The sequence below is a fragment of the Electrophorus electricus genome, chromosome 19 (assembly GCF_041902795.1).
Source record: "Electrophorus electricus isolate QZ-2024a chromosome 19, ASM4190279v1, whole genome shotgun sequence".
Lineage (NCBI taxonomy): Eukaryota > Metazoa > Chordata > Actinopteri > Gymnotiformes > Gymnotidae > Electrophorus > Electrophorus electricus.
In genome coordinates this window covers 13,666,509-13,686,343 of record NC_137515.1, presented here as the reverse complement: position 1 = coordinate 13,686,343, position 19,835 = coordinate 13,666,509, and the positions used below count along the sequence as shown (strand labels likewise).

The 19,835-nt window shown below is 38.3% G+C and overlaps 1 protein-coding gene across 1 annotated transcript; it reads right to left on the bottom strand.

The window, feature by feature from the left end:
* Positions 1-711: 711 nt before the first annotated feature.
* On the bottom strand, positions 712-18,215 carry slc27a6 (solute carrier family 27 member 6). Its single transcript, XM_027016148.3, has 10 exons — positions 17,603-18,215; positions 15,519-15,728; positions 13,525-13,683; positions 10,117-10,241; positions 7,579-7,773; positions 4,497-4,587; positions 3,934-4,132; positions 3,477-3,574; positions 2,618-2,748; positions 712-2,278 (listed from the first exon to the last, which is right to left on the bottom strand). The coding sequence occupies exons 1-10, from the start codon at positions 18,087-18,089 to the stop codon at positions 2,102-2,104; spliced, it is 1,872 nt and encodes a 623-aa protein (XP_026871949.3). The 5' UTR covers positions 18,090-18,215; the 3' UTR covers positions 712-2,101.
* Between the last annotated feature and the right edge of the window lie 1,620 nt (positions 18,216-19,835).

Genomic DNA, 19,835 nt, shown 5'->3' with positions numbered 1-19,835 from the left:
AACAATTGGTAGAATTAATATTCGTAATTAGCCTAAATGTAGACAGTGGAATGAATAAAGCAATGTCTACCATTTTCATAGTGCATTCATGTTAAATAGTGAAAATAACTGTCACGGTGCGCCAGGCGCGCGCACACACACACACACACACACACACACACACACACACACACACACACACACACACACACACACACACACACACACACCCCAAATCAGCTGATTACTAACAACTTGCACCTGTGCCTTGATTGCCTGTTTTTCCAGGATACATAAACCCACAGGAATGCTTCTTGCTCCCGTATAGCTGATGCTATGTTCACTGCCGCTGCGGTTCCTACCTCTGCTGTGTTTACAAGCGTCGAGCTTCACTGCCAGTGCTATTTTTGCTTTACTTCTCTTATGCGTTGTTTAAAGGCAGTTAATTTCAGCTAATTTCAATTAACATATTCACCATCATAATGGGGTCTCTATAGCGATTAAATGTATGAAATACATGATTCCAGGACAGCTCTCACAACATTTGTCATTTGTCACCAAAGTAATAAAAAAAAAAAAATGAAAATCAACCATATTTGAGATAAACACAGATTTCAGGCCTCAATATAAGCAGTGAAGCGCTCTCACATTGTAGCTTATCTGTCAGCTAATGTACTATGGTAAAAATACAATCTGAATTACACATACCTGAGGGAAATTTGTACTGTTGAATTTATTACATGTGTATATGCATTTTAATTTTTGATAATACTGTACATGCAGATAAAAAAAAAGGCATACTGTTTATATAAAACAGCATAATGTATATAATACAGATACAGTTAATGCATTTTTAATCATAGTGTATTTGCATGTACTTTTAAAGGCAGTTATAAAGAAATATTATTTAGCTTTGTATTTGAGTGGTTTAAATTAAAAGAAATAATGGCTTCTGGAGTTAAAAAGCAAACTATCAACAAGTATTTCTGCTTTAAATTGCACAACAGGAACAAGTACAGCCTTTGTGTGTGAGTATGTGTGTGTGTGTGTGTGTGTGTGGCTTTGAATTCATAGGGTCTGCACAGACCAGGCTTTCATTTATATTTAGCAAACACTTTTACCCAGAGTAAATTTCAGTTTCAATTGTTACATGAGGTAGGCAAATGCAGTGTTAGGAGTCCTGCACAAGGACTAACTATTGGTATAGCATGGTGCACTTACCCAGATAAGGGGGACTGAATTCTTATCTCCCCACAGGAGAGGCAGGGATGTTACCCACTATCACAGCAGCTTATAGCAATAGACAAGTTAACCTTCATGAACACAGGAAGAAGAGTTATTTAAAGATACACTCTGTGGTTTACAACAAAGTCATTAAAGCCTTTCCTTGATCTGCATGACCACTGTTAGAAGGGCTTGAAAGCAAATTGCCCTGCTCAGTTTTAAAGAGTCCACAGTATGTTGCGAAGTTATTCTTGGGTCCTTATGTATACAAAAGGAAATACCTCCAAACAATGCACATATAAATATGTACATAGGTATGTAATTACAGACTGTAGCTTTAAATATACTGGAAGTCTAGTTTCAGATTTCTGTTTTTTTGCTGGTGAGGGTTTTCTGTGTTGAAATGATCGGCGCTGGTAGGGAAACACTGGAGAAACTGACTCAAAGGGAAGCCAGCGAAAGGTGAAATTAAAGTGGATTGTTATGCATTCGTGTCTGTGGTCAACTACCCTTCTGCATCACACTAGCCAGACAGGCAGACAATGTCTGGGGAATAAGGGGAACCTGACACCAGGTGGGCCATGGCAAGATTCAGACGAACCACTCTGCCATCTGTTCATGCTCTATGCTAGCAATCAGGCTCACTTGCGCTCCACAAAGGTTACGCAACTTATCAAATCTCTCTAATTTATTATTAACCACTGCCTGTCCATGTGAAATGCTCACAAAATAGGAAGTGATTCATTATTTAGGTTGGCATCCATCTTGGGTTGCTTTCAGGGGCCATCAAATATACAACACTATAAATGAGTTGGGCAGAATCAGGCCCTCCCTTTGTGACAGCATGGATTCGGGCTTCTGCTCTGGTACTGTAATAGATCCCTTTGCTCTTTAAGAGCTAAAGCTTCCGCTGGCCTGACACTATGCTTTCATAGACAGAGTCTGTGAGGGGAATGTAGCACTGCTCATTGTAGTCCACAAAGTAGAGCGGGTCAGTGATGGTGGAAGGGTTGAATCCACTCCGCACCAGACGGAACTTCTGCTGTTTGAATGTGCCTGTTATCTCCATAGTCTCCTAAACAGACAGCGGAACAAGACGTTTGAAATATGAGACACTTTAAGACTTTATTTTCCTGCCATGTTGTGCTTGATGCCCTTTCCAGGTCTATAGATTTGAAATGGTGGGGGAGGGGTGGTGGTGGTGAGCAGCAAACACAAATAAACGTATAAAAAGTATTTGAGTATTTATCCTTGAGTATTTATAATACTCTGTTTTGTACTATTTATACATCTTGTTTGGAAGAGAGTCATCCTTTAAACATTTGAAAGGGTTTTAGTGAACTGATGCATAAAGTCTTTGACATATGTATAACTGGACACAGAGGTTTGGGTTAAAGCTGCTAACTGTATCTACCTGTATTCGAATAAAAAGAGGTCGAGCATAGCTGGGCAGGTATGCTGTTGTGATGTTGAACAACTTCTTCCCATCGAACGAGCAGCCGGGCCTCACAATTACAGCTGCCATGCCTGCCCGACCCTCGTGACCTGTGTGTGTGTGTGTGGGGGGGGGGGGGGGGGGTTGCAGAGATGTTAAAACGCTTTCATTTTACCCTTCTGAAATACCATATCATTACTGAGTTAACGCAGTCAGACATAAGGCCAGTTCTGTACTTACTGTTAATATAAATATTACTAATATTATTACAACCTTAGAAGATTCAGCAGTTCTCGTTTATTATTTTTAATAGTGAAATCTTGGGCTCCATATGAAATGTGTCATATAGTCAGCAATATGAGTACTAAGAATACGAAATCCTTTTTATACACCATTTGATGACAAAAGATTTTTGCCTGCTTTTGCAAAGACCACCACTGGCCTAAAATGTAACCAACGTGAGATTTTAAAAACTCTTTCCAGTGGAAAACATTGTGTAGAGACCAGTATAATCACTAAATTCAATGCTATAAACCCTAATGATTGCAACTGATTGAGCATGTGTCCTGGTATACTTTGTTTACCTGGATTGGCATTATATGTCATAAAAATATGGCAGCACTAAGGTGAAAGAAAACAGCATCATTCGCTTCCAATATGTTGATACTTGGCAAGCATTTTGTTTAAAAATACGACCGGGTTGTATCAATACTTATGTTGAGTATTTCAGGGTTTTTTGTGCTGCCTCTCTGTATTATGACCCCACCATGAATGAAAACTGTATGCATGAGTAATAAATGCTATTTGTTTACTATGTGATCTTGTTCACAACCAATACCTGGAACCTCCACGCCATACACATTGGCTTCCTGAATAAAGTCCAGCAATCCCAGAAGCTCTGTCACCTCAGTAGTAGCCACATTTTCACCTTTCCATCTGAAAATGACATCATGTTAGCATGACTGGCCAAAGCCCACAATTGGATGAACTGGCCAGAAAGTTACTGAGCACATTCAAGTAGAGGACAGTTTCTTCTGGGTCACAGAATGTGGTATGCTTCAATCATCTAAGTGCCCTGATCTAATGTCAGATTTTACCTGACCTAGGTAAATAAGGTTATAAAGATGCACTAAGGGTCTGATTATAGATTGTCTCACTCAGGCATAAAACATGGGATCAGGTTTGTTGTAAAGCACAAGAGGGAGTCTTGCACAAGTAATCCGACTCTTATTTAAGCTAATAGCAGTGTGCTGAAGTTCTCTCTCTCAACACACAGGGTAAAGCTCTCTACCTACCTAAAAGTATCACCAACGCGGTCCTTAAAGCAGATAAAATCCTCCTGGTCTTCAACCATCAGGTCTCCTGTGTTAAAATAGGCATCTCCTTTGACAAAAACATTCCTTAAGAGTTTGTTCTCAGTCAGCTCTTTGTTCCCAGCATAACCAAAGAAGGGACTCTGGGAATTGATCTTACACAACAACAGTCCCGTCTCACCTGCGGAAAAACAAATGAGATTTAGAAAACTGCCTCACTAGAAGAACAAATACTAAGTTGATTGATTCTGTGGGTGTTTGATTATTTGAGTCATTTGATATTCTGAACTCCATTGTTTAAGGTGCTACAAAATTTAGAAATTTTATGTTGTTGTTTTTTTTCCAGTATAGTGAAACTGCAAAATATACTGTGCACCAGTACAGAATACACTTTGGTATAATTTGACAAGGACATGACATACGACTGTACATTCCCAGTTTCACCACCCCTTTTGCTATGAGTTGTCCAAATTAAGTATACTGGATGGTCATCTGGATAGGTGTTTTTTAAGGTAGTCAAAAAAACAATGCTTGCATACTCTTACCTTGCTTAACATGCTCACAGAAACCCTTTTCATTTCTCACAATCTCATCTTTCACCATGTCATATTGCACCAAGTTGTACTTTAACAGAAGCTGCAGAACAATAAAAACATAAATTATAACATTCCTACATGGGTCCAGTATAACAGTGTTTTTCCCGAAGTTGTTGTTTTCTAAAAATTAGACCTGGAATAAATGCAACAGACATATATTTAATGACTAGAAATGTCATTATACATTCACAGCAGCAGATGGCGCCAATTAGCCTGTCATATTTGTTCAAGAAAGCTGCAAACAAGTACTCTCAGCACTTATTCATTTAGCTAATGTTTTTATCCAAAGCAGCTTACAATTATGACTGAAGATGATTTGAGCAACTGAGGGATAAGAGCCTTGATGAGGGGCCCAACAGTTGCAAATTGGCTGTGGTAGGGCTGGAACTGATTATCTTTGGATTACTAGTCAAGTACCTTACTCACTGAACCACCCGAAATACACAAATGGCTTAGAATGGCTTGTAAATTGCTTTTTTACCATGAGACAGGTTGAATTATATAACTGGTTAACAATGCTTTTGCTTACTGCAAAAAAATACTTATGTATTTTTGCACATTGACTACAAATATATTTTCAGAAATTCTATATCAACCATAGTTTATTTTTTGTTACAGTATACTTGCACAACAGTATGTCATATGGAAAGGCAGTACCAAGGAAAGTGGATCCCCTGTATGCTGGCAGACTATTGCTGGACACTGTAGAGAGATGTTCCTGAGGCCAAATATAGTCAAAAATCATATGTACTTTTATATGTACATTTTAGAACTAGGTTTCTACATGTTTTAAGTTTAATAACAACTTTATTTATGAATAAGTAATACTTATTACTTAAATAAATAATGTAAAACTTAATTGCCCTGTCACTTTCACTTAAAAACCATGTGTGATAGAAAGATTATAAAACCAGATTTGAATTCATCATAAAATCTACAATAATAGTACATCTGTTTTACATTGCAAAACAAAAAGTTCAAACTGGTTGCCCAGTGCATTAGATAATACCAGTGGTCTATGGTTTTATTTAATTTATTCATCAAATTAAAGGTCAAGCAAAATTACGCTCTTCATAAAATCAACATTTGGCCTTCAAAAATCTTTTTTTTCTCATAAATGTGTTGAAACAGGGGCAGGCGCTATCAGATCAGGCCAACACAGTTATTCTGTGATCTCCTTCTCTGGAATAACTAAATCATTACATTTTACTACATACATGATTAAGAGAGTAATTCTACAAATCAGTCGACTTGTTAAAGCAAAAGATAAAAATCAAAACAAATATATGCACTTAATCATTCAGTTCTGTGTATAAGAGACAAGGATTTACTTTGACATGTGTAACGTAATTGTATTTCTCAAAATAGTAATGCTCTTTGCAAGGTGTGCAGAGTGTCTTTCAAAATAGCATCTATGGCAAATATCCAGCAGTATATGTTACCCTTTGGTTCCTTTACATTTTCCATAATTGAGTCCAACAAGTTGATGAGATCGGTCATATTCGAAATTCCCGCCTTTATGTATACACAACAACATTTCAGAAATGACATAACAGCGCTCTCTTAAAAATCAAGAGAAACATTCATCTCTTCATACAGTACTGAAAAAGTGATGTTATGAACTGATTAGTAAACACACCCACCATTCTCTCATTTCACTTTCATAAACACCGATAAACTGTTGCAGTCTGTTGCACTGGAACACTGTCTATTCAATGAGCACAATAAGTGTTTTCATACGCCATAGACTATGCTTCACCAAGGCGCCTCCTTCTTAGTATGTCAGTCTGGCCTCTCCAACCACTTCTGGATTATTCAGATTTATGCTTGTAAATGACAAAACCTTAGAGAGCATGATTTGATTTGAGTTCATGATTTCACTGAAGAGAGCATGATTTGTTAAAATACTTGGGAACTGCCATTTAATTTCGAACAGTGATACCAGATCACCAGCCTGTTGAATGGACTCTGGAACATATGCTGTTGATCAAATTTACATTTGTATTGAGCGGTGTCACATGGGTAATGCAGTGTGCTTATGGAATTAAAGGGGACTGCCAAAGTTTTTACTGGTCCAAAAACTTTAAGATGAAAAACTCCAAAGATTTGATCTAATCAAATCAGACCTGGTCTTCTTCACACTTTTGAAGCAGTATTTCATAAGCCTTCTGTTTTTTTCCTACTTAATATTTTGTACATAATGTTTGAAGAGGATTAAATAAAAGGACGAGACTACCAACATGGTGCATCAGGCTCTAGCCCAGACCTCTGAGTCTACTCTCACACACCTGCAGCTTTTTGCATAGTTGCCATATAGACACTAAACCCCATCTAAGGGTTGGGAAAGGTCTCACATTCAAAATGTGTATTTTTTTTTAAAGAAGGATTTTCCTAGAGAAACAATACATAGCTTAGATAACAAATGGCTATATAGGCTATACTATATACATTATAGAACATTATAATATAATATAAAAATACATTATAATATAAAAACATCATAATGTTTACAGAAACATAAAAAAACCCATTATGATATAAATTTATGAAACTGTAATTCTTCCAGTTTAATTATGGGTTTTGTTTAGTCAAACTACCATTTACTGTGTATTTAGGAAAAGGGCCTAAATGTTAAAAGATATCTATTTTTATATTCTTCATTGCCATCTTTAGGAGTAAGGCTAATATATTTACCTGACACTTTTTATCCATAGCAACTTACAACTATGACTGAATACAACTTGAGCAACTGAGGGTTAACTAGGCAATGGTGGGGCTTCCACTGTTAACCTTCTAATTACAAGTTGAGTACCTTAACCACTAGCCTGTAAGTAATAATGCAATATTAAAACACATATAGATACAGACATCTGCACATACATGACACATACAGTAACTAAAATATTTAAAATGTCTGTATGCACCCCAGTGTTGCTAGTAATAGATGTCCTCACCCAGGACTAATGAACTCTAAACTTTATATTCTGTAAAAACACCTCTGGCAACCTTAATGTAGAAAGTCCAGACTCACCTTGTAGAAGAAGTTACAGCGGCCAACTGCTCCAATCTTGCCAATGTGATTCATGAAGCAGAGGTTGCCCTCAGTGGAGCCATAGAACTCGCACATGCGGATCTCCCCGAATCGGCGATGTAACTCCTTCCATACGTCTGGACGAAGGCCGTTTCCCACGCCCATACGCACTTTATGATCTTTCTCATTCTCAGCCTGGTGAAAGTGCCAACACACACCCATACCCACAAACATATCATGAAATACAATACTGAATCCTAATCCTATACTATTACAAACAAATACATTTGTTAAGAGGGTTTTAAAAAGCTCATCTACATCCGATATATAGCATATACCTTGAGGAATTAGCTTGTGACTTAACCTTTAATTCGAAAGGAAACTTCCAACCACATATGAAACTTTAGCTTCAGATTACAACCAGCATTCAAATCAGGATCTTTTATGTTTAGGATGTTCTTGTTCATGATTGTCCATGTTCTATCTAGGGAATTAACATTAATGACAAATAATAACAAACAAAAACAACTAAGAACTAATTAAAAAAAACATGTTCACACTAAAGGAAACAGGGAAAAAAAACTATATAGATACTGGTCATGAAAGGTTTTGAAATATTTCACATTGGCATGTGGTAGTTTCCACATGTGATCATGAACATGAATGTTTGTAGTTACTTCTGATCACAAACAAGGAAAAGTAAAAACATGAAAGAAGTGATAACATTTTTGAAGACATATTAGACTAGAGTGTGTTAGCATTGTAAAGGAAACAGGACATTATCATACATGATAGCATGCAAGGGGCTCAGAGACAAGCAGCAAAAGACTATTCAAATTTACCAAATTCTTTTGCCCCGCATTCTGCCTGCCTGCCAACCCTAAGACCACTCATCAGCTCGACATGATTATCCATCATATATATACGAATGTCACCCTTTATTTTTCTTTCTGCATTTTATGTAAAGAATGCCGCTGTGACTCTTGAGCACACAACACTCTCTGTCTGTAATCCAATTTGGCCAGCAGATCCAGGTCCAGTTTATGTCACAACACCTGCACACAAGGTTCCTTAGGCATTTTCCCACATGCACTCAGCGTGACTTCAGAAAAGCAGCCAGTCACTCCAGCACACTGTTAACAGGACACAACCCTCCCCCTTCACAGTACACGTACATTTCATCATGTCAGTCCTGACAATGGAAACCTAAATTACTCTTCCTTACTCAAATAAAAACAGAGGCTACTGAAAAAAAAGGCTATTGCCAATTTCTTTCATAGGAGTCATGTTACTATGAGATTTTTTCTCCTCACTGATTGTATCTTTAGCTGACACTCAAACAATAAACAAATACACCCTTCGGCTAAAGGCTCAGCCGTAAGGTTTCCCCATGGAGAGCCCTTCCCTGCTGCTTCCTCGTGTGCAGCGCATGTGGCTTCTCTGCAGTAAGCGAGGTTAACATCATGCATGCTCTACCTGTATGACAGCTTCGGCTGTGTGTTTCAGTGTGCCTAAGGCTGTGGGTTATGTGTGCACCGCAGGGTAGGAGAGTTAACTGGCAGGAATAAGAAGAGCTTTCAGAGAGGCTGTGAATTCTTTTAGAGCGATACTGGAGACAGAGATAGACATTATCTCAAGATGGGGTCGTTCCAACAAAAGGCCCTTTCTGTGAGAAACCCGCACTGAGCTGGCAACAACCCAAGAAATGGGACAGAGATCCGTTATAGAAGGGGTGCAGTGTACTGTCACAGGTTGAGCCTGCTGGTGTGACAGCAGCACTTCACATAGTCTTACGCACTAATGATGTATAGGGTTACTAATCCCTTTTAACGCATTGACATTAAAGTGCAGTTACATAGCACAGGTCTACTGAAGAAATAGTCTTACTGTTGACCTTCCTAAGACCTAGATGTAATAATATCCAGTCATCTAATTTGTTGTTTTTTTCTGATTCACTCTAACAACCATTAGCAACAATGTGTGAAAAATGCTGCTGAAACATTTTTTGGTTGCGCATGACATGCTTCTGAAACTTAGTTCACACCATCCAGAACTTAGGAGTCTGTGCTGCCAATTGCACAACCTAAACTTGAAGATTTAAATAAATATAACAATTTAATCAGAACAAAGTGCTTTGCTGATGTAATAATACATGAAAATCTGTGTAGCACTTGTCACACAGTTATACAGTATTTGGTTCGCTGCCGTCCTGACCACATTTAACAGACACATTTATCCAATGCAAATTATAAATGTGACAAAGCACAATTCAAGCAATTGAGAGCTAATCAGTGGTAACTTGGCAACAGTGGAACAGGGGAAACCAGCAAACGTCTAATTAATAGCCCACAACTTTAACTGCTGAGCTTGGCCTGTTGATCCATATGCAGCTGGTAAAACTGTTGGGAAAATAACGAGAAAAATAAAGAGACAAAGAACCCACTGATACACATTCTGTGCTCTCCAGGTCCTTGGAAAAACAGAATTCTGGCAATTCTGGTTACACTTTAGACATTTAGGCATTAAGCAGTGCAGTACCTCGGGCTGATTGCACAGATAACGGCACAGCTCTCCAATATACTGGAAGATAGTAACATCATACTTTCTGCAGTCATTCCAAAACTGTGAGGCTGAAAATTTCTTCTTCAGAACACACGTTGCACCTATAGCATAAAAACAAAAGAAGAGGTTGATAAGCAACAAGCATTTTTGCTTTTAAGAGTAATATAACAATGCAAGGCTAAATATGTTACACAGCACAAAATACTGATGTATACACTGTCATATAAGCAAAATTAATTTTGTCCATTTAGATCTGTGAAGTGTAACTAAGTACATTTCAAATGGCCAATGGTGACGCCACAGTTTTTTTAGAATTTATTACAAATGATCAGCCATTTGGCTACAGCCATGGCTTTCTCAACAGGGGCAGCATTGAACATATGTGACTCAATCATTCAGAAACATACCGGTTTGCCATTAGCAAACCTCTAGCAATTACTTTCTACATTCAACACACTCTTGTATTCATGTCTCAGTTTTGGGGCACATAAAACTGACAAACATTGGTAAACATGTTCTATGCTGGTCAACAATCAAATATTTATAATCACATTAAGGGGGTCATGGTAAAATGCACTGTAATTAATGACAAGCTGCTTGCATCACTGATAAAAGACTCTTCACTAAACAGCTAATCCTCCTCTCTGTTCTCTCCAGTCTCCTTGTGACTTGCTCTGCATGGAAATGGTTCCAGTCCTATCTGGAGGTAACTTAGGGAGGATCCACATCCAATCCATGTAGACTCTCCACCGGTATTCCCCAGGACTCAGTATTAGGCCCTGTTCTCTTTTATTTTTATACTCGTTCTCTTGGTGATATATGTTCTCATGGCTTCTCCTACTATTGCTATGCTGTCAACACCCAATTAATTCTTTCTTTCCCACCCTCTGACACACAGACATATCTCAGCATGCTTGTCTGTCATAAATGACAGCCCACCATTTGAAGCTCAACCCCAGTAAAACCAAGCTTCTGTGCATCCCAGGACCTCCCAACCCTTACCATGACCTCACAGGTTCCTCCCGAGTGTCACCTTCTGAAGCTGCTCATAGCCTTGTCAGAATTTTGGATGAACAGTTGTCATTCTCAACTCCTGCTTCAAATCTGACCCGGTCTTGCAGATTTCTCATTTGTAACATATGAAGGTTTTGGCCCTTTCTCACTGGTAGCTTCCCAGGTGCATGTGCAGTCTCTTTTAATCTCAAAGCTAGAATACTGCAACTCACTACTTACTGGTCTTCCTCTAGGAGCCATTAGACCTCAGACCTGTACAACTTGCCCAGAATACAGCAGCACAACTAGTCTTCAATCTTCCGAAGTTCACACTTCACTCTGCTACTGCTGTGTTCCATTCATTGGTTTCCAGTAGCTGCCTGCATCAGATTTAAAAACTTGATGCTTGTCTACAAAGCCAAAAGTGTACCAGCCCCTCCACACATGGTGGCAATGGTCAAATCCAGATCTGTACCTTGAGTACTTCGAAACTCAAGCACCGCTTGGAATGAAACACCATGCTTCAAGGCTCATGGAAGACAAGCATTGAGACTATTCTCTGTTCTTGGTCCCAGATGGTGGAACGAAGAGTCCCTTGCTGTCTTCAAATGCAGACTGAAGACTTATCTATTTGTGGAATATTTAGAATGACCAGTGATCCTGCACCTGTTGAGTAACTGAAACTGTAGCACGTATAGTTTGATATTGTTTATTGCACTTATTGTTGACTGAGATAGAGCTGATGTGTATTTTGCACTTCTAGATATCAGCATTGATCCCTGCATTTCAACAGTATTCTATTTCATTGGACTCTAAACTTCTGTACTGGTTAGGATGCATTCTATGAGTAAATGACAAAGCACTTTTGTAAGTCGCTCTGGGTAAGAGTGTCTGCTCAATGCCAAAAATGTAAATGTTAATGTTAATGTTTCTGCTGAATGGCCTCAAAGAGATTAAATGTGGCATAGTGAGTTACTTGGGAAGAGTTTCCCAGATTTCTTTGAAAAAAAATTTAACAGTGTACTGATTATTAAAAAGTAAATACATTTTGTTATTAGATAAAACAACAATGTCCTGCATTAACTGGAAACAGGCTGAAGTAGACACTAAAGTCAGTGACCCAGACAGCTGAGTTCACTGTAGGTCAGTTGTTAACAGCTGAACCTAGTCTAATGTACATACATAAGGAAAACCGGATATGTTACTAGCTTGTTAGTCAGTTTGAGGCTTAGATACATTGGTTTAAATTCATAAAACCTACTGCCAGATTTAACGTGACATTAACATTAAATAGCTATGCAATAAAATGTCTTTGATATATATGGATTTCACCTAGGGCACAGGTAAATTTAGTGCTGGGTTAATGTGACATAATGTAATAGATAAATGAGCAAATTACCACCACGGTAACTTTATGAATAAGAATTAAGTACCGTGTTGAACATTTTGCGTGGCATGGTGCGGTGAAGTTTTAGGAATCCGGCCCATTATCACTAAGTACATATGGTGTCAGACTGCTAGTGATCACTGGACAGGGTTACATCTAACGCAGGCTGAGTGAGCAACCTGGGGGGTGGGGGCCTTCTGCCTTGAACAAAAATGTGCTGCCACCATCTGGCACTTTAAAACTTAAGAATAGTGACAGAATAGTGACTCAATGCTAAGTTACTTTAGGAGCATTTCAAAACAGCTGAGAATCAGGTCTCTATTAGAGCTACATGTGCTGTAAAAGACTGGGCTGCCCAAGGAGGATGGGTTCCCTCTTGAGTCTTCTTCCACCCAAGGTTTCTTCCTTAAACTTGCCCAGGGAGTTTTTCCTTTCCGCTGTCACCAGTGGCTTGCTCATTAGGGTCCTGGGCCCGTACATTTGTAAAGCTACATTGTGACGACGTGCGTTGTAAAAAGCTCTTTAAAAATATTTAACTCGAATTGACATTCAACAAAATGCCAGTGCAAGAAAACACTGCTGACTCTGCCGACTGCTGACAATTGATATGAGCCTTATACTCAGACCTTGAAATTCCAATTCAGTACTGAAAAAGTTCGATTCCGTGTTCAATTCAACTTATTTGAGTGATCTATTTGAGTAATTAAACATCAGTTTTTGACAGGATAGTTGCCACTTCTAGTTGAGACTTTTGAGAAATCCAGGACATAAGTACAAACCCCTGAGTATCACAATATACTCTAAAATGTGCCTGCTGATAATATACTCAATTTCTTCAAAGAAAAATACTAAATGCATACTACTTGACCAAGCAACTGCTAAATGTGCCAGAAGAGAAGCTGTAGATTCTAGGTATACTATAGTAATCATCACAACTTAACTACTACCCTCATAAGGTTCTTACAAGAAGTAATGGGTGCATTCTTGTGATGTTGAATCATTACCTAACTCTATGGTGCCTCCAATACCAATGAGAGAGGCTGCAGTGTGGTAGAGAGGCAGTGGTGTGTAGATCACATCCTCTGATGTGCCGCCATATGCCCAGAGCCCACCTGCTGCCTTTAGAGATTGCAAATGACAGATGACTGCAGCTTTTGGTAACCCTATAAAAGTTAAAGAATTAAAGAATTAATCAATAGACACTATATTACAACTTAGAAGAAAAGTTGATGAAAGGTTATGAAGACAAGTTCTGATGGCATGCATGTGACTTAGTTTTGTTCCAAAGCAGTTCAAAAGTAACATGTTCACTCTGAAACAGACATTTTAAAATGGGCCCGTATTAATATTCTCCAAATAAAATAAAATGAAATAAAATAAATGATCCACAAAGGGGTAAATGATGACATAAGACTCAACCCTATGTTGATAGAAAATGACAGGATATCATATCTTAAGACCCTAGCAATGTCAGTCTCAATTGACAGTTCTGAATAAATTGAAAAATTCAGTTGAAGCCTGTGTCAACTCATCAGTACTCCTGTCTTCCCAGGGATTCAGAACCTTTCAAGAGATAAGTTTTCACACAATCACTTTGTCATGGCAAAAGAAGACAAGAATATATGCTTGGAATATATTCAGGGAGACAAGAATGTGTTAATAACAATGCAATATTACAGACAACACTGCTTTGCTTTGAATTGGCCAATTCATCCCTACAACACAATTGCAGCATTAACATAACAGAAAGGAAAAAAACTTTGATATTTATTCAGATTTATTGTTTTCTTAAATAAAGGCTTGCAAATTTTTATTTTCATATATCGTTTATGATTAAGAAAATAAGCCGTAAATTACTGCTGAAGACTGAGGGTTTTTTAGGGAGTATCCCAGAGAAACACACAACTCCTCTGAGATGTGAGTGCTTTCTGTTACAACCAGGCCTTGAACGAAAGGCCTGCTGTTTGCTTGCATCCCAGAATCACTCTCATGAAGAGGTTGCTTTGGACTAAAAATACTCACCGCTCTAAATAGGACATATGTGTTCAAGCCTCATACACAATTACAGAACTAGGAGAAGGAAGAACTGTTATGAATGGATTCCTTCGTCAGCTATGCTGTCAAGCTGTAGTTTTAATCACATGATCTATGCTTTTCATGGCTGGATTTTACCTTAGACAAGTAGAAACCATGTCATTACAAATGTTTGCAAAAAAAGGTTAATGTCACCTGATTTCTAAATAAACATTAGAAAAAAAAAATACTCAAATATGTTGATAAAGATATAGCAGGACTGAATCTAAAGTTCAGATTTAGGCACTTTTCATGAGATCATACCCAGTTAATAAAAAAATAAATAAACAGAGCCAAGATTGCATAAGGAGGACCCGAAGTCCATCTCTACAGCAGTGTGGCTCGCTTTGGGTTTGTTCATTTTTCAGTGATCTTGCTTGGGAGAAAAATAAAGAGTTTATTTTTCATAAATCCCTTTGAGGCATCATATTCTTGAAATCACATATCTACAATGGTCAGAGGCAGAGAAAGCTTATCTCAAGGCACAGGGTAATTTTTACAAGGACTTAATGACCTAACTGTGTCTGTACAGATCCCAGTGATTCAGAATCACTAGGGGATCTAATTACCGTACCAAACAGTTAAGTCGCAAAGTATATTTGCTCCTATATGTGCGACGATCAGTGAAATTGGGGGATTTATTCAACTTCCTGGCAAGACGAATAGAATTATTATTCAATAAGCAAAAACATAATAAGGTTCAGTTACAGTACAGTACAAACTGTGTCAAAAGATGCCCAACCTGTCTTAGCAAACCTCAACTCAAAGTGTGAGAGTCTGAATTTTCCTTTTGAGATTTTTGTGTTAGTAACTGGTTCTCATCGCACAAAATCAATAAATATCAGGTGACTTCGAACTTCATATTTAGACCAAAAATCATGATTTTGATTGGTTACCGATTGATTCGTCTGTGTTTTTTACGCACCAGTGGTCCCTGAAGTGAAGATGTAAAGTGTGGCCGTCTTGAGCGAGGTGACAGTGCGGCGTTCAGCTGCCACAGGCTCATGTGAGGCCTGCTCCACCTTGTCCAGTAAAGTGTGTACCCCAGGGTGGGAGATCTGCTTCTTCATGGCCCATACTGAGATATTGTCCTCCTGTAGATTAGGCAGAATTTCCTCCAAGCTGTCCAACAGGTCTGTAACAGAGCAAACACGGGAATGTGATTTTTGTGAATGTACAAACCATACTTGATGTCTACATTTATTATGTTATTAAGCTTGCATGGCTTTACATTGTCGTGAAAATGAATTTTTCTAATAGGAAAGGTAATGGGTAATGAGCAATATAATATTTCATAGGATCACATCTCGCATAATACAGTCTTCAACCCCTACTTTTGTAAAATAGCTATCTATATGCTTTGAAAAAAAAAAATTAAGTTGAGACATTAATACGAGGTTATTTATGAAAGCGACCAGGTTCACTCCTACTCAGCCATACATAAAGCTGACATGAAGCAAAAATAAGTAAAAATATTTCTATGGAAATATATAAATTTTCTCAGACTACACAATGTTTATCGCATGACTATAAAGTATAGAAGCTAATAATATTTATTCATGAAGGAAAGGGATAAACAATGTCTTTTGGAGTGAAATCTGAACCATACAGATAAGCTCTTCTACACATTCTACACAGAATTCTACACATTAGGCTGAAACTTACTCCACCCACAGAATATCCTGTCAAACATTACATACAGTATACACACACAACATTCTCTGCGCTCAGAACAAGATTTATCCCACAGGGGTCAAACTGAGCACAAGCCTCAGATAGGGGAAAAGAATGCAGAACGAGAAAAATGCTTGGAAATTCACTTCCTCAACGAACTTATGCAAAATCTTCTTTCACCGACTTTGCTGTGTTTTTTAAAGTGTGGCCGGAGATGTGTGGTTGGAGTTGCCACCTATTCTGGCATGGGCTCCAGGGCTCTATTTCCTGAGCAGAAGACCTGTGTTGACAGTATAAAGGGAGTAGATATATGGAGACTAACACAGCTTGTAGCAACTGAGTGTGAACCTCTGCTGTTTCTTAGAAACATCTATTTATTAGAAACACCTATACAGTTGGTGCATATAGCTCATCTGTTGCCATACACAATTTGTAAGCAGGCATCCAACTCTTCATCGTTGGTCAGTTTCTGGCTACAGGAAAACTGTTGCATATATTTTGACAAACTCAGCAGTGACACTGATACATGTAAGGTCTCCAGCAGCTCTTATTAGCCTACCATCTATCACAGTGGTATTATCATGACAGTCACCGCTGTGTTGTGAATAAAATGCCATCCAAAAATATCTGATCACACAAATAATATCTGATCAGTGGTCCTGTGGACAAAAACTGACCAGTGATGACTGGAATAGAATGTTGCTGACAAGCTGTGCATGGTGAAAGATCGTTACAGTCTGTAATTAAGAAATGTAATTAAGAGCTAATTAGCCAAAGAAATAAAGTAATCATGACTACATTTGGCAACCAATTTGAACTAGTTTTATTTACCAGTAGTTTCGGAAGTGGAGCGTCAGTGAAGAACTTTACTGCAGTCTTGATTAACTAACTACTATTACAACCAACAGCCTGTAAGAGAGAATAAAGCTACTACTAAATTGATAGTACAAACGGAGATAAGCCTCGATCCGAACTTGTCTATTAGACTGACCTGGACAGTTTCTATTGTGAAGCCGTCTCGTCTCAGATCAGACCTCGTAAGACAACCACCCCACACAATACAAGTTTAAGCAACAAAAAACTGCGTAATTAAACAATCAACAAAACGAAACGATCCCTTCTGTATTTTTTAGCAAGGCAGTCCAAACTACAATGGAGCAATAGATGAGTAACCCAACTTCTGCGCGGCTTGGGGGCTAAACACAGTGTAGGCTATGTCTTTTGGCTGGCCAGGTTTCAAATTTGAAACAATCTAGACGGTTATTAAAACAATAACCAATGGTTATCCTGCATTAGGTTTTGCAACATGATTTGCAACGGTTTAATTTTGTTTACCTGTACCAACAACCAGCAATTTGGCTCCGCAACAGTTGAAACAGTGTAGCAGGGACCTTGATTTGATGTTTGTGTTGAGGAAAGCCACAGCACATCCCAGTTTGCTAAGTCCAAACCAGACAGAGATGAAATCGGGTTCGTTGTTCATCAGTAGCGCGACTGTGACCCCCTTTTTCACGGCCCCGTATTGATCTAATACTTGCGCCACTTTGTTGCTACGTTCGTCTATTTCCTTGTAGGTATAAGTTATGCCTTCGTAAATTAAAAACGGTTTGTTCGGAGACCGTCGCGCTTGTTGAACGAACCTGTCTATTACGGTCAAGACTTTTGAAGTCCTTTTGTAGAATTCTAACCGAGCTCCATATCTAATCACTTTAATCAAATAGACGAGGTCTTTCCAGAAATATGGGAAACATAGACGCTGTGTGATATGCGCAAATACAATACCCGCAAGAAGAGATGTTAACCATGTTAGCGAGAAAAGCATGACTCTGCCTTAGTAATCAACCAACCCTTTAAATACACAAGCAAAGCGAGACCATAAAACACAACTACTGAACACCAAACATAACTACGTCTCAGGCGAATACGTCACTTAAATACTGTGCCTCTGATGAACGCATGCAAAATTGATCAAATATGCATCACGTGATGCTGTTGTACGGGCAGCCCGTGAAAGGGGCGCGTCCTCCAGTGTGCCATGTGTTTAACTTTGTGTTTATCGACGCAGGCGCTTGTGAGTAGACCGTGGTTCTCTTTCCAGAGGCCACGCATAGGATAGCAAATTGAGAAAATATGTTAATACAAATGTTCACTTTCAATCTTAAATACCATAGTCCAATACACTCTATAACATGCAGGGCACGAGGTCAAAGACCTGCTAAAATGCTTTTTTTTTTCTACTATTGCAGTACTATATTGATGTTGTTGATGAAATGGTGCGTCATAGCCCAATTGTAGTCCCTTGGTAATTTTATATTTAGTAATTAAACATCTAGCCGTAAGTTTAGCCTAATAACATTTCAATATATAAGTCTTCAACAGATGGGGGTTTTGTACTTCGAGGCTTCTGTGCGCATGTATTCCATGTGAAGAAATGTGGGTTTTTCTGACCTCTAGTGGTTCAGATCCGCCATTACAGCCTGTTACTTTACTGGATACAAAAAGATGCTTTTGCTGCCTTATGTCCTCCTCGGAAATTCCTACTTACTAGCTCGGAAGTCGTAATTAGGATATGGTACTTACATCAAGTATTTTTTTGGTCGGGGGAAAATGGAATCCATGAGAAAACTCCATTGTTTGTAATTTTGTTTTATTTTGTGCACAAAATGTATATACGCTTAAACTGTACAGTTAACATGCAAAACAAGCGCTAAGATCTTTACCTGCTAGTAATGTCAGTATTGTTACTGACACGCCCCTAACTCTGAAAGTCGGGCCTTATCGAAAAATCCAAGTTTCCCCATTAGTACATACGACGTTGTGGTGGCGTTCACATGCGCTCATCTAGTAAATAAAATATTTCCTGACACGAATTGAAGGCATCAAGGTACCTTTGGAAATTGCCACTGTAATGTTGTTGGTTTTTTGGCCGTAGTCTATATAGTTATATATAGTAGAACTATATAGATATTCTATATAGTAGTCCGATATAGTTATAACGTTTAATCCATGTTTTATTTGTTTTGTTGTTTATTCCCAGCTGACCAGACGACTCTGATTAGAAAATTCATACTGTAATGGAATTTTGGAATAATTCCATACGTAATGGACTACTGACAAAAAGGAAAAAAAAATATTTCTGACATATACACAGAATAAATAAACTGGAAAATCTTTCAGCAAAAGTGATCAAGTCCTAGCCTAGGAACTTGGGAACTCTGGTGTGCTAGTAAATACAATGAATCATGTATCATGTACGTTAGCCAAATTAGTTCAGATACGCGACACCTTTTTCTTAGTATAGTTTTCTTCGCAGAACTAAACAAGTAAATAGGAAGTTACAGTGGGTGCTGTGTCCTTAATAATAGGAAAACAGTTGTGTTTAATCGGGCCATCTTAAATATTATGATGTGCGACACCAATAGGGCAGCCGATTTTGACCTGTGAAGCAGGTTGTAACAAGTAATAATAACAATATGGTTATATAGTTTGTCTAGTTTCTCTGTAAACCGGTGTTTTTTTAATTTCAAAATATTTTATTTACAAATGACGCACATATTTTCTGTCAAAA